The sequence below is a fragment of the Callorhinus ursinus genome, unplaced genomic scaffold, assembly GCF_003265705.2.
Source record: "Callorhinus ursinus isolate GAN/ISIS: 27379988/994484 unplaced genomic scaffold, GSC_fseal_2.0 scaffold9, whole genome shotgun sequence".
NCBI classification, from domain to species: domain Eukaryota; kingdom Metazoa; phylum Chordata; class Mammalia; order Carnivora; family Otariidae; genus Callorhinus; species Callorhinus ursinus.
Genome location: NW_027397071.1, coordinates 47,389,732 through 47,404,370, shown reverse-complemented (window position 1 = coordinate 47,404,370; position 14,639 = coordinate 47,389,732). Strand labels below are relative to the sequence as shown.

Sequence of the window (14,639 nt, the reverse complement as noted above, 5' to 3'; positions counted from 1 at the left end):
AGGCTTGCAGAATATGCAAATCTGTACTTTAAAATAAATAGCATTTAGATTCTGAGTCTGTTGACTTTCAAATACTGCTGAATTATGCCCATTTACAGAACTCCACCATGCAGGGAACCAACACATTCTTACAGCTGAACATCACACCTCCCTTCTTTTTTGGCATTGCGACACATCATTAAATCCATGACCATGTGCCTCAAGCTTTATGGCAACACACACCTCTTCTGGTTTTATTTTAAAAAATCAATCTTGTTTCTCTTAATTCCAAAGCAGTTTCTGCTGTCAGCCGATCAATCTTTGATCAGCCTGGTGCAGAGCTCACGGCATTTCCCGGCTGCAGATGGGCAGGGGCACGATGAACAGTGTCTTTCTGTTTCCTCTGTGGGTGCCTTCTGCACCTGGTTTTCTCCAGCGGCAGTTACAACACCCTGGTCAGGGAACAAAGGAGAAGAATTTTCATAGAGCCTAGCTCCGAGAGGCAGCCAGAATCTAATTGAACTGCAAGTGTTATATACCAATCCTTTTCTTCTCCATCATCCCCCCTTGGTTCCTTTGAAGACAGACATCTTCCACTGTCCCTCTCAGATGTACCCTGCTCTGTGCAACATCCAGCTCTTTTTCATAAACCAGGAGTCTTACGTTTTCCAGGTTAACGACTGTGGGAGAGAAGAAGACAGTCGAGTGGTGCGAGAACTCATTTTTGTTCTCACAAACATTGCGTTTTAAAATGCCAGGGCTTGTCTGTGTCTTGGGAGAGACTCACGACTGGGGTAAAGCTACAGGAGCCCTTTGTCATCCAAGACCTCGCGGAGGCAGCTCTGTGCACTTGCAGGAGCTTTCACCAGCGGCTTGCAGCTTGCCAAGGACGGCACGACTAGCTTAGCATACTGATCTCTTTTTTATCATCATAAGCTATTAAGTGAGAAAGCTGATAAGATAATAAAGATGAGCTCTCAGGGTCAACACTGTGTATCTCAAGAACAGGCGAACATCAACGCTCTCTTGAATATTTCATTTGCTGTTTGGCACATGTCTTGAGGAAAACCAATCTTTTGGCTTCTCGTTATTCCAAAAGTTAAATTATCAAGAACAGGTTGTTGGGGAACGTGTTAGAATCTCAATTCTTAGAGACTCAGCCTTAGGAGGGTGTGTGTGTGTGTGTGTGTGTGTGTGTGTGTGTGTGTGCACAAGGCAGTCCTGATCAAACAGATTAGATTAAAATTTTAAATATTCTTGGAAAAATAGAGGGAGAAAAAAAATCCCTCATATCAACAAAAGATACTTCAGTTACTTCATCTGTACAAGGAGAGCACTATGACTCTGATACGGACTGAGTTGATCAGTTTTGCTAAGACATCCCCAGCAATCTGGATTCTCTAGAATAGACTGTAGGTTTGCAATTGGATAATCCTAAAAAGCAAACAAACAAACAAGACCTTGCCTCCAAACTGCAAATGTAAGACATGGAACTCTTAATCCTATTTTGTGGGGTGAATATTTTGGAGGAATATTCCTGGAGAAGCATGAATGAAGCCTTCTTTATAAACTGTCAGATCCACGAGGGACTTTAATGGCCTTGTCATCCAATTCCCTCATTTTATGGGAGAGGAAACAGGCCCAGAAGGGCAAAGTAACCTAATCAAAATTACTTGGCTACTATGTCCCTGAGCCAGAACTAAGGTTTTGCTCTCTTGATTCCCAGACCTAAATACCCTGTTACTTCTTTAACTAGGAAAGAAGGTTGTTAGAAACTCAGACCATATAGAAGAAAATCACATTAAAGGACATTCAAGTAACAGCTATATTCTTTTGGAGAAAAGTCTTTAGGAATCATGATTGTTGGACCTAGAAATAAAATATGTTTTTAACCTTTCCCAGTAATATAAAAGAATTTTGCCAGAGCACGGCAGCCATCTCAGTGAGCAAAAAATGGGAAGACCTTAGTGCTTTAAGTTAAAATTAAAGAGCATTTTTGCAATAAGAGTCATTGAACGTTAAAATGTGTCATCCAGAAAGGAGGGAATCCCTTACTCCAAGGAGCTGGGAAACTTGTGCTGTTTCCATCTAAGAGGATGGTGTCTAGATGGACAAGTTGAAAGGCAGGCAAGAGTCCATTTACCAAAGCAACCACTTATTGATGCTCTTACATGAAAATGAGCTCCAGGTTGCTGGCCCAGGAAGAAGTGAAGCAGGATCTGCAGGAAGGGAGCATAGGCAGAGCAAGACATTTAGATATGATATTATAATTTGGTAAGTATTTTTACAAACAGAGAAGACTCATTCTTGTAAATCCCCAACTGCGTCTCAAAAGCTAAAACATAGAATTTCAAAGATGCAAGGAGAAAGAATTTAGAAAGTCTGCATGATTAAACGCTGTGCTCTAGTAAGAAAAGCACTTCAAATTAGGCCATTAACAGAGTTTTGACGTGACCATATTTTGCATTTGGTTTCTTTTGTTTGTTTCTTTGATTTATGCTGGCCTACTATTTCCCCACTGTATTATAACCATTCTGGGAATGTAAATTCACTAAGTGTTTATGGCGATTCTTTGAGTCTGTTTCAGGTTATTTCCGCAACGCCCTGGCTACGCTTTTAACAGAGGAAATTCAGAATAGGGAAACCCATCAGTTGTTTCAGTGCCTCCCTGTATAGGGAAACACCCATTAATGTCAAATTGGTGCTGTCTGTGAATAATGGCTTTCTTCTTTACTGTAATGTTCCAGACACAGTAGTGGTTCAGCTCAATTACTGGCTGATGCAAGGAATCTTTAGTTAACATGGGGCAAAGCTGCTAGGCCCACTAGAGGTTTCTCTATCTGCAGTGGCCTAAGGGAATCTGATAGCCTCTTAGATAACCAGACCTTTGGGATGGTGAAGAACGGAGTCAGGAAAGACAGGGACTACTGTGACCTTTCGTTTTAGCAGAAAGTTACAATTATTACGAGTGAAGTGACAGAGAGAAAAGTAATGTCAGAAACAATATAATATATAGTATTTTTTGCCAGAGATTGTGAGACCAGAAAGAAATTTTTAACAGGAACCTCGAGGCCTGGGTTCTCTGCTATTAAGTCACTGTGTCTGGAACTGAGTAATTGCAAAATAAATATCTGTTGAGTAAGTTGCCCTTTGAGCTTGGACAAATTGCTGACTTCATCTGAAAAGTGAGAGTGTGGGATTATTATTGGTTCCCGAACCTGGCGCTGATCATCAGCGTCATTTAGGAAGCTTTTTGAAACATATTGATTCAGTAGGACTGGGTGGGGCTCATAAATCTGTGTTTTTCTAAAGTTCCCTGGGTGCTTCTGATGCTGAGGCAGGTTGGAAACCCCTAAACTAATTGAAATGACCACTAAAATTCCTCACCAGGCAAAAGTCATAGACTGATGCGGCTCAGAGCTTGCGGGCACTTAAAGAGAACACAGGGATGCTAGGGATAGAGAATAGCCTTGCTCCAGGTACTGAGGTGTCCAGCCAGGGAGCTGCTTCTGTCTCCCTGTGCTTGCTTTGCTTTGACGCGTTGTCCGCAGGGCCCTAAGAGCAGGTGGAGGTCTCTGGGGAAAACATGTGACCTATGCCATCATCTTGCAAGAGTTGAAAGCAACTAGTCTAGGTCCCAGCATGGTATCTGGAAACATGTCATTTTCTAATGGAGAAGTCGTCTTTGTCCTAATTTTTACTGTAACAAGCAGAGATACGCGTAGGAACTTCTGAGAGCTGCCTTAACTCTTTCAGCCACAGGGTGTCATTTAGTTCAGTGAAGTAGCTGTTAAAGCAGTTTAATAAATGATTGCCTCCGGGCACTCACAGTCATCCCTGGGGCCTGAAAGAGTTAATGCATGTTTCAGAAGTACTCAAGATAAAGCCTCCCGTGAAGTGAAATGGGATATTTGGTTGCTGATATTTTTAATAGCCTGATACAGAGGGGAGAGCCTCCATGAGAAGGTAGATGTTTTCGTCGCTAATCACAGCTCTGCCATTACCTTGTCGTAGCAGAATGTTTTAAATGATTAAATGAGATCAGCATACATATTTAATAAGCGTAAATGTTTTAATCAATTTAATGCCTGTGACAAGTGAGAGTCATTGTTTATTATTAATTAGAATGAATAAAATAAAGCATGAAGTAAAACTGATATACTTTTCCTCTGAACCTCAAATGGTGGTAATAAGCCAAGGCTTAAAGTCATTGTTTGAAGGTTACAAACCATTTATTTCTCTAACTTACAGATGGCTCATCTAAACTGAAATGATAAGTTATATCCAGTTAAAGTTGTTTGGATTTTTTTTTAATTAAAAAAAATACAAATATGACAAAAAGAGTAGAACATAAAGCCTGTTTTTATTAACCTGGGCCTGGCTGCATGAATGTTTTCTATTATACAGACATATAAGTTATTTAATTAAAAACATCTGCATATACATATTGATGCCCTACCTTGAAAATACAGAAGCGTAATTCTAAATTACGCTGCAGATAGAAGGTGGAGTATTGAGTCCTACCTGTCCTGCTCGGACAACTTATTTCACTCCTTTAGGCCTCAGTTTATTTAGCAATAAAAAGAAGCAAAAAAATTCTCCTATTTCTCCCATCAACCTCACGGGATGGTCCTGGAGATCAAGTGCGATAATGTAGGACAGTCCTTTATAAGATGTAAAACCCATCACAGGACTTTGCAAGTTGTTCTGGATACTGGGTTGCAGTGGGTTCTCACTGGCACACAGGGGCTGAAAAATGTTTCCCCTTGTTGCAGACAAGCAGAATGATGTGGAGATTCCATCTCCTACCCAGAAAGACCGAGAGAAGAAGAAAAAGCAACAGCTCATGACACAGATAAGCGGTGTGAAAAAACTAATGCATAGTTCAAGCTTGAACAATACAAGCATCTCACGCTTTGGAGTCAACACGGAAAACGAAGACCATCTGGCCAAGGTTTGTCTGAGCTGGGGGGTGGGGGGCGTTCACGTGTGCGTGCAGCTCTTTGCTCTACGGCAGGTCAGGTGGCTGCTCAAAATTATCTACTAGAAAAAAGCAGTGATCATTGTTGCTTTTCGATTAAATTATATGATAAGAAACCTGGTGTGGCTGCTTTGTCCATTGCTGGGCACCAAATTCAAGACCCTTTTTCACAACAAAGGAGCTGTATTTTTTTATTCAGAGTTGGATTTGTAAATGGAAGTTCCCCATGAATGAGAATCCTACCAAAGGCACCCTGCGAGAAGCCACAGGGCAGCCAGGAGACAGGAATGAATTGTCCCAGAGGACAGATCTGGGACTCTATGCCAAGGACTAGTTGGAAAATCTGCACTGATTGGCAGAGCTAGAGAAGAAATGAGAGAGGTCGACAGCACTGACTCAGAGCCCAAACCCTACCAGTGGAGGAAGGCACAGAAAGAATTGACACGTTCCCCTAGGGGGCTGCCTTAGGTAACCAGAGGGTCCTTGCAGGCTTGTGACAATAGAAGATGAGCAAACAGACATTCAGTGAGGCTTTCTGAGAGATGCAATTAGAGCAAGGGGCAGGTCTCTGGAGAGAGCCTAGATCCCTTATTCTGGGCAAGAATTCAGAATGGAATAAATTACTCCTTTAATCAGATAATCGTGGAATAATCCCACAATGCAGGGCTGAATAATGTTTCTCCCAGGTCTATCTATGGCCCAAGAGCTCTAAGATAGAATAATCCATGGTTGGCATTCTTCATGACCTTTTACATTAAATTAGGGTTGACTTCCGCACATTCTAGCAACTGAGTCTCCCCGACCTGGCCCTTTGTGATAATAACCAAAGGGCAAAGGAGTTCCCCTAGGATGGTTTTCTAGCTGTTAGCTACTGGGCCAGTGATCCATGAAGAAGAGAGACAGGGAAATGGAGCTAGAGGGACCCCTAGCCACTTGCAGCTACCTCTGAAGGCCACTTGGTTGAGGACTGATATACGGCAAATACAGGTCAGCAACTAAATCTATATATTAGACACACACTCTCTCTTTTCTGAAAAAAAAAAAAAAATACAGAACTTGTAACTAAAATGAAGAGGACACCCAACCTCCTAAGCCATTCCATTTTCAAATCTTGATGCAACTAGAACACTCTAAATACCTACTCTAAAGTCTTAGACAGCCATTGTCCAAAAACAAAATAAAAATAATGAGGCATGCTAACAAAACTGGCCTTATTCCTAAATTCCTCTAATTTTGATTACAGGAGCTGGAAGACCTGAACAAATGGGGCCTTAACATCTTCAATGTGGCTGGATATTCCCACAACAGGCCCCTCACATGCATCATGTATGCCATATTCCAGGTGAGTGAACAGAAGAGAGTATTGCTTATTGAATTCGATGGCTCTTGATGATTTTTTTCCATCCCAGTCTACTTTCCTGATAGGACTTTTTCCTCATTTTTGGACATCGACTTATTTATTTTCTAATCCATTTTACTACATAGGAAAGAGACCTCCTAAAGACATTCAAAATCTCATCTGATACATTTGTAACCTACATGATGACTTTAGAAGACCATTACCATTCTGATGTGGCGTACCATAACAGCCTACACGCTGCTGATGTAGCCCAGTCAACCCATGTTCTTCTTTCTACGCCAGCATTAGATGTGAGTAGTTATGATGTGTTTTGCATACCTGCCCATCCTCTTTTACAAAGCGCTATACAACATGTAACATATTTACAGAAATAATTGCACATGTTTGAACTGGTTCTTTATTACGTGTAGCATCCATAAATTGCGTTGCTAATAAAAATGAACGGCATTTCTACTTACACTGCTTTCGAATATCAGAGTAACTCTCTCTTTATGTCTCTTACGATTGAAATTGTTGAATCATCAAGTAATTAACAGGGTGCTTTATTTTTTTAAGATTTATTTATTTGAGAGAGAGAGAGTGGGCACAAGTGGGGGTAGGGGCAGAGGGGGAGAGAGAATCTCAAGCAGACTCCCCACTGAGCGCAGAGCCTGACACGGGGCTCAGTTTCATGATCCTGAGATCATGACATGAGCGGAAATCAAGAGGCAGACGCTTAACCAGATAAGCCACCTAGGTGCTCCCAGGGTGCTTTATTTTTCTTTGCCTCTCCAGTATCTAATAAGTGTCCAGTTCAGCATCTAGTATGTAGTTTATCCTCAGTATGCATATACTGATCTTAACTGCCTACACCATCCCAAACACTGTGAAGGATAGCACAGAAATATAATATAAAATGTCCTATATAATTCCTGTTGGGAATAAGCATCCATAGGCTTAGTCTCCTAAGAATTCATAAAACTGATTCTATGGGTTGAAGAAAAAGTAACTGAATATCTAGAATTAATAATGCTGAAGCAAAGGGGAACGGTGTTCCATTTTGCTAGACATCTTGCTAGAAGGTGGCTGTGACTCCTTCCTTAGTAGATTAATGCATTTCCATGCGCCAATGTTAGCAGCAATGTGCCCAGCAGCCCATATTCTTCTTTGACATACAGCAACGGTAGTCAGGTTCTTCCAAAATGTGTAGGCTCACTACGGAAGGGGACTTGCCAACCCCTACCCAGCCCCACCGTATTCACAGGTTCAGTTTGGAAGGTGAGGAAAGATTAAACTGGCCACAACTCTCTTGTTTGGGTTTCGTATTTCTTGAGAAAAGAAATCCAAGAGGACAGGAAAGTGAGATGGAGCTGAGGCTGTTTTATCCCCTGAAGGAGAGAAACAGTATTATTTGTATGTTCTGTCTAAGGATCATAGAGTGGGTCAACGCTCTTCATCAGCTACCCTCTGTTACTGATAGGATACCTATTGTGTAGCCAGAAATTGACCCCTGGGGGCCACACGTGTTTAGAAAAGGGCGAGCTCAACGTGTCCTTGAGCAGTTAGCCTTCATGGGAGAGGTGGACACTGAGCTGGCATTTGAAGGATTAGAAGACGGAAGCAATCACAGAGGATTAGGACAGACACTACAGCCAGAGAAAGACCTTCCAGTCAGAAAGAATGTTTATCTACACAAGTGCTAGGTTTAAGTGATTGTGTACAGATGGGGGCAGAAGAGGCTTCGCAACATGGCCTGAAGGAGTGGAGCAGTGAGGCGTTAGGTTTCACTTCTCAGGAAAGTTCTCAGATCTTGCCCATAGTAAACATTTAGCGTATAGGAATTGAAGGAGTGGATGAATGAATGAATATATGAAAGCTTCTGACCACACTACAAATTTAGCTTTGGGAAATAATTTATTGCCAGTCTTAGGAGTTTGGAATTTAGCCTTTCTTCTTTAAGTTACTCAGCCTGAAAACGTGAATGTTGTTATATCTCAGCACAGAGCCAGTCTGACTTGCTTTTTTGACTTGTACATGCTTGTGTTACATAAGCACCGTTCTGCCGTACAACTTATCCAAGAAACAAACATCAGGCCGCACCTGATCACTCGTCATGAGCATGGTGCTGATGCCTTCCGATAAGCTCGATGTGGGCATGGGCTTCCGCCATCACCCCTTTCACATTAGACCTTATGCTGATGGATAGAATCTACATTTAATTAGTGCATTGAGACATTATACCACATCAGCAAACAACCCTTCTCCCAACAAGAATGAAATGGGATACTTTAATATGAAATTGAACAAGCAGGATAGGCCAATGGGACATGGAGTTAAATGTGCTTGTTTTGTTCTGCAGGCCGTCTTCACCGATTTGGAAATTCTGGCCGCCATTTTTGCAGCTGCTATCCATGACGTTGATCACCCTGGAGTCTCCAACCAGTTTCTCATCAACACAAGTGAGTTCACTACTAGAACAGTCATTTGAGATAATTGTATGATTCGTTGCTTCATTTTTTTCCCCCCTAATGTTTTCATTATGGATGATAATAAGGGTAATAATGAGGTAATCCTTCCATTCCACTCAAGCTGGTCAGACCTTTCCTGGATACTGTGTCCAGTCTGGCAACATAATTCTTGAGCTGCATGGAGAACTTGGAAAGGGTCAGAGGGGAGCCATAAAAAGTACTCAACATTTGGAAAATACAATACATGAGGAAAGACTAACAGATGTGGGATTATTCAGTAAGGACAAAGAAAGGCCTGGGGATAACGTGATAATGCTTTTCAGTGTTATGCAGGACTCTCACATAGAACATGGTGACCCACTGGTGTCCCTCTCTACTGAGGAGACAGGCCTAAATGAGCATGGGAACCTCCAAAAAGAAATAAGACTCCAAAGAAAGCACTGGAATGCTTGGTCTATAGTAGGGAAGATGACCTCAGTGGCATTTAGTGCTGGTCCAGCCTTAGGATCCCAAGCTATACTCAGTGATTTTGTCATGCTAAAAATGTTCAGTATCCATGCTAATGAAAATCCATGATTTTTCTCAGTTAGTGCACTATTTCTAAATGCTAAAAATCTCAGTGCTTTTGTCATGCTGAAAATGTTTAGTATCCACGCTAATGAAAATCCATGACTTTTCTCAGTGCACTCTTTCTAAATGCTAAAATTCTCAGTACTTTTTCTTCTGAGTATATTGACTATACACTTGTGGTCATCATTAACATCAAGTGCTGATGGTTTTATAGAAATGTTTGAGCTCCTTGCTATAAAAGAGTCCCTGTCCTACTTTATCATCAGAATATCTGAATGATCTAGATGTGGTGTAGATTCATTTTTAACCTTGTTCTTCTACTGAAAGAATATAAACTTCAGGCAACTACTTAGCTATTGGATTATATCAGCGGGCATGGTGTGTGTCACATATCAACCTATATACTGGCCAGGTAGCTTCACACAGAAAAAAAGTGATCTTTCTGTTATAGCCACCGACAACACTAGAACATAGAAAGCCAGTTTGCAGATCTGGGATCGATTACAGGGTGAACAGGGCAGGAGTGCTGAAATGACTTCGTATATCCCACCACGTATTCTGAGGATGTAACACGAAGAACACAGTTAAAACAATGGTATATGAGTGACAACATCTGCAATGAGTAACCTATCACCATCACTTGGCTATTATTCTTTATTAAGAGGAAATGTTCCTTCTGGAATTTGTTGACCATATTCTCCAGTGCAGACCAGGGCTCTGCCTAACAAAAGATGTCTGTGATTCTTCTGTGTGAACGGCAGGCTGGAAGCTGTCATTTAGGTACAGATGTTACTATTTCTGACATATAGGGCCAGAGGACAGAAACTCTGACATCAAGATTGTTGTAAAACATTATTGATGTTTTGTTGCCATATTTGTAGAAAGCTCCAAAGAGCTAAGTTATTTGGATAAAACAAAACTTCACACTCAACACTATTATCATCTTTGAAAAATAAAACGGTCACAAGTGACAGGACTGGGGAATCTACAAAAAAGTGAAATAGTTTGAAAATGCTAATACATATGATAAAGTTTAGTGGCATTGTCCGTTTATTCCTTCCCAAAGCACAAAATGTGTGAAGACATAAAGGAAATTACAAACTGAGTTAAAAATAGGGCTTAGTTTCTTGGAAATGCACTTACCTAATGTTAAATTCTTCATGTGAAATGAAGAAGAAAAAGGATTTTAAAATACCGTGAATTTTAGTCAAAGAGAAAGCTTATGCACCAATATCTACAACAAGCATGTTTTGCTTGGAAACTGACTACTCCCCCTTGAAGAGGGAAACTGTTTCTCTGATGAGAAATGACATGTGGATCTTGGTTCCTGACATCATTTGGAGAGAACTGGATCTGATTTCACACTGAAGTCATGCCAATGTTGGAATTATTAGCCCTTCCTTATTAAGTCATCATTTTTCCTTGTTTATCAGATTCAGAACTCGCTTTGATGTATAATGATGAATCTGTGCTGGAAAACCATCACCTTGCTGTGGGTTTCAAACTGCTGCAGGAAGAACACTGTGACATCTTCCAGAATCTCAGCAAGAAGCAACGCCAGACGCTCAGGAAAATGGTTATCGACATGGTAAGACTTCCTTTCGACATCCCTCACTTACCTTTCCCTTCTCAGGAGGAGAAACACCATTCTCTCTGATAAAGTGAGTTTCCTGAGAGTTTCATTTTCCTTTTACCCTAGGTGTTAGCAACGGATATGTCCAAACATATGAGCCTGCTGGCAGATCTGAAGACAATGGTAGAAACAAAGAAAGTTACAAGTTCAGGTGTTCTTCTCCTGGACAACTACACGGATCGTATACAGGTATTTGATGAAAGCCTTTGATTTACCACAAAGCCAAACCAAACTAAACCAAACAACAGTTTAAAAAATGAAAACAAACATTGGTTCAGTTAGTCTCATATCTGGTTATTATTACAACTTGGGCTTATTTTCAGAACAAGCTGAGGAAAATGGACATTCAAGTTTATCCTTGAATTTATGAAGAAAAACATAACCCTATTTATTGAATTGCTGAGTTCTAAAAATAAATGGCAAAATTCATTTGTAATAGGGGATACGTGACTGCTGGTCCCCAAAGCTCGTGTTTGGATATAAATCCCATTGACTTGAAGACTGTTAGGTCTGTTTTGATTATACAAACTGCCATCAGCTGGTCTCTTTCCACAAGTGGAAAATATGAAGACATCTACTTTGAGTAATTCTTCGCATTTTTTCCAAACTGGGAAAGGGAAACGATGGTAGCATTTGACCTCTAATGTCCCTTCCAATTTTTACATTCAATGACTGTCAATCTGAGAAGACACCCATTTTCCCTTGCAGGACTCCTGTAATGGTAAATAAGCAAGTCTGGCCAGCGTCACTGTAATACCATTTTTTGGTGCACACACCACAATTATAATGCAACTAAAATGTTCCTGGGTTTGGTACCAAATGTACTAGTACAAGAGGCCTGAGATGTTCTGGTAGTATTTACACTGTCTTTTATGGGATTCTCAAAACTTGATGATTCCAGGTCCTCCGCAACATGGTACACTGTGCAGACCTGAGCAACCCCACCAAGTCCTTGGAATTGTATCGGCAGTGGACAGACCGCATCATGGAGGAATTTTTCCAGCAGGGAGACAAAGAGCGGGAGAGGGGAATGGAGATTAGCCCAATGTGCGACAAGCACACGGCTTCTGTGGAAAAATCCCAGGTATCTAATATGAAATTTTCCAAGTTTCTGTGAGCTCTGCTGGTTGTAGAACTGGAGGGTTCTAGCTAATTCCTGAGGTTATAAGGAAGCAACGACCCATTTAGTTCCATTCTACTTCTGACTCATTTGCCTTCTCCATTACACTCAATTTCACAGGGTGGAGGCAAAGCCGTACTCAGAACCTCATCGAAGTCTGGTCTCTGTATTCTCAAGCAGTTTAGAGAGTTGCCTATGACCTTAGCAAATCCCGCTGACTGAAATCAGAGCTGCTGCCTCCTGCCCGTCCCTCCAGATCTCTCTTACCCTTGTCCTTATCCAGGAGCTCAACTCTTCATCCTGGCTTCCTCCACCCTCTGTCTGTTGTCTCTCCATAATCAAGTGCACGGCCGAGGGTGAATCTCATTCTGCATACCTCTTCTACCTCACGGTCGACGCCCTTTCCTGTGTCCCCTTCCAAGGTTGCTTCTCTACCTCTGAGGACACGCTGACATCTTTGGGTTGTGTCCAAAGCTACAAATACCCTATGCGCCGAGGACTGGGGACAATATGCGAGGTGGGGGTATGCAGAAATGCCTCAGATACTTCTAGCTAATACTGGAAAGTATCGATAGCCGTACAAAGGCTTCAGGGCCTGCTGAAATGTTATTTTTTTTCAGGGCAACATATAGTCCTGATTGAGAGGGTCTATAGGCTATTCCAGGTCTTTATCACAAAAGCATGAGGAGGGCTTTTAGTTAGTGTTTATCTTCTTTCCCCGCTACCTGCTACCCCCAAACTTACATATACTTATAATATCAATGCAAAGTACCCTTGCAGTTATTATTTTAAAGATTTATTTATTTGACACAGAGAGAGAGACAGCTAGAGAGGAAACACAAGTGGGGGGTGTGGGAGAGGGAGAAGCAGGCTTCCCGCTGAGCAGGGAGCCCGATGCGGGGCTCGATCCCAGGACCCTGGGATCATGACCTGAGCCCAAGGCAGACGCTTAGCTGACTGAGCCACCCAAGTGCCCTTGCAGTTATTATTTTATTGTTTTTTTTTAAAGGAACCCAGTCAAATGAGTTTAAAATCTGTGAAAGTGCTCTGAAAGTCTAATATGCTATAAAAATGCATGCTAACATTGAGTTGTCAGGGCCAATTCAAATCCCCTAAAGCCTTAATTTGAACAATTAGTTAATTAATTAATTAAAATAATGCCCAATTATTATCAACAGTGATGTATATTTATATGGTGTTCTATGTGGTTTTCCACACATTTTTCCAGAACTTGTCCTATTTGAACCCCCACACAGCTTTGTGAGATAGACACAACAGCTATTTTCCCCATGCATCAGGTGGAGAAGCTGTCCCCTTGGCTCATTTCACCAGCTCCCAAGTGACCCAGCTGCCCTCCGCCCAGAGCTCTTCCCTCTCCATCACTGTAGCAGGTCTCCCTGTTGCCATGACATCATGGTCCATTCTGGTGTTTCCCGCAGATGGGCTCTGGCAAGCATTGTCTGAGTCATCTGGCAATAAAGCCCTTGACTAGGTGCTCTTAGGATTTGTGGAGCTCTCTCGTCCCAGGGCCCAGTAAATAAGCAACTAGAGGCTACTGTTCAAAAAAGTTCTGAGCATTTAGTAGAAGCAAAGCAAATGAAGAAAAGAAACGATTGCACGGTGTTCATCTCATTCCATTTTCTCCATTGCCTTGAGCTTGTTTTTTCAGGTCCCTGGAAAACACCTTGAAAATAGTCTCTCAAATCCATTAAATACACATAAAGAAGGAAAAGGGAGTGGGTGGAAGCAAGAGAAATATCTGAATCATCTGCAGTCAAGTTCCAGTGCAGATCAGAGATGTCCCTCACTTTGGTGTGAGTTATGTTAAGACTAGGGAAGCATCAGGGAGGAGAAGATAGACGATAGATAGGTCAATAGATAGGTGACAGATGGATCGATCGATCGATCAATGAGAGATATAAATATATAGGTACAGGTAGATATAGATATAAAAGAGTCACATATGAACTTTGATGTATTAAATGATTTGCCAAAAACCAGAATGTTGTTAAAGGAAAGGTTTCCAGGGGCGCCTGGGTGGCTCAGTTGGTTAAGCGACTGCCTTCAGCTCAGGTCATGATCCCAGGGTCCTGGGATCGAGCCCCGCATCGGGCTCCCTGCTCGGCGGGAAGCCTGCTCCTCTCTCTCCCTCTCCCCCTGCTTGTGTTCCCTCTCTCGCTGTCTCTCTCTCTGTCAAATAAATAAATAAAATCTTTAAAAAAAAAAAAAAAAGCAAAGGTTTCCAGCAGTGTGGAAAGAGAGCCGTATCATGTCCCATGGACGTGTATATGTTGCTCTTGCTCATTTACCTCTGAATCCGGACCCAGCATCTCTCCAGTCCCCCAGACCAGGACAGGGGAATTCCATTCCCTCATTCAACTAGTGCCTATTCTTTTTCACAACCTGCTCCCACCCCCAGTGTTTCCTGTTTGTCCGACAATGGAGAGGTCAGCATAAGGCCACAGAGCCAGCTCATGCAGGATGCATAGCCCCTGTGTAAACCATAACAGAGCCATAAGCCTCGTATTTATTCACAGGAACACTAGCAA

General features: G+C 41.8%; 1 protein-coding gene across 9 annotated transcripts in view; it reads left to right on the top strand.

Annotated features, from left to right (window-relative positions):
* Window positions 1–14,639, top strand: part of PDE4B (phosphodiesterase 4B) — a 420,748-nt gene that overhangs the window by 403,045 nt on the left and 3,064 nt on the right. For all 9 annotated transcript variants that reach the window (XM_073896583.1, XM_073896589.1, XM_073896584.1 and 6 more), the window contains 7 exons: window positions 4,755–4,933; window positions 6,204–6,302; window positions 6,446–6,610; window positions 8,659–8,758; window positions 10,771–10,925; window positions 11,037–11,159; window positions 11,872–12,054. In XM_073896583.1, the coding sequence (XP_073752684.1) occupies window positions 4,755–4,933; window positions 6,204–6,302; window positions 6,446–6,610; window positions 8,659–8,758; window positions 10,771–10,925; window positions 11,037–11,159; window positions 11,872–12,054 (1,004 nt within the window). The remainder of the gene's footprint in view (window positions 1–4,754; window positions 4,934–6,203; window positions 6,303–6,445; window positions 6,611–8,658; window positions 8,759–10,770; window positions 10,926–11,036; window positions 11,160–11,871; window positions 12,055–14,639) is intronic.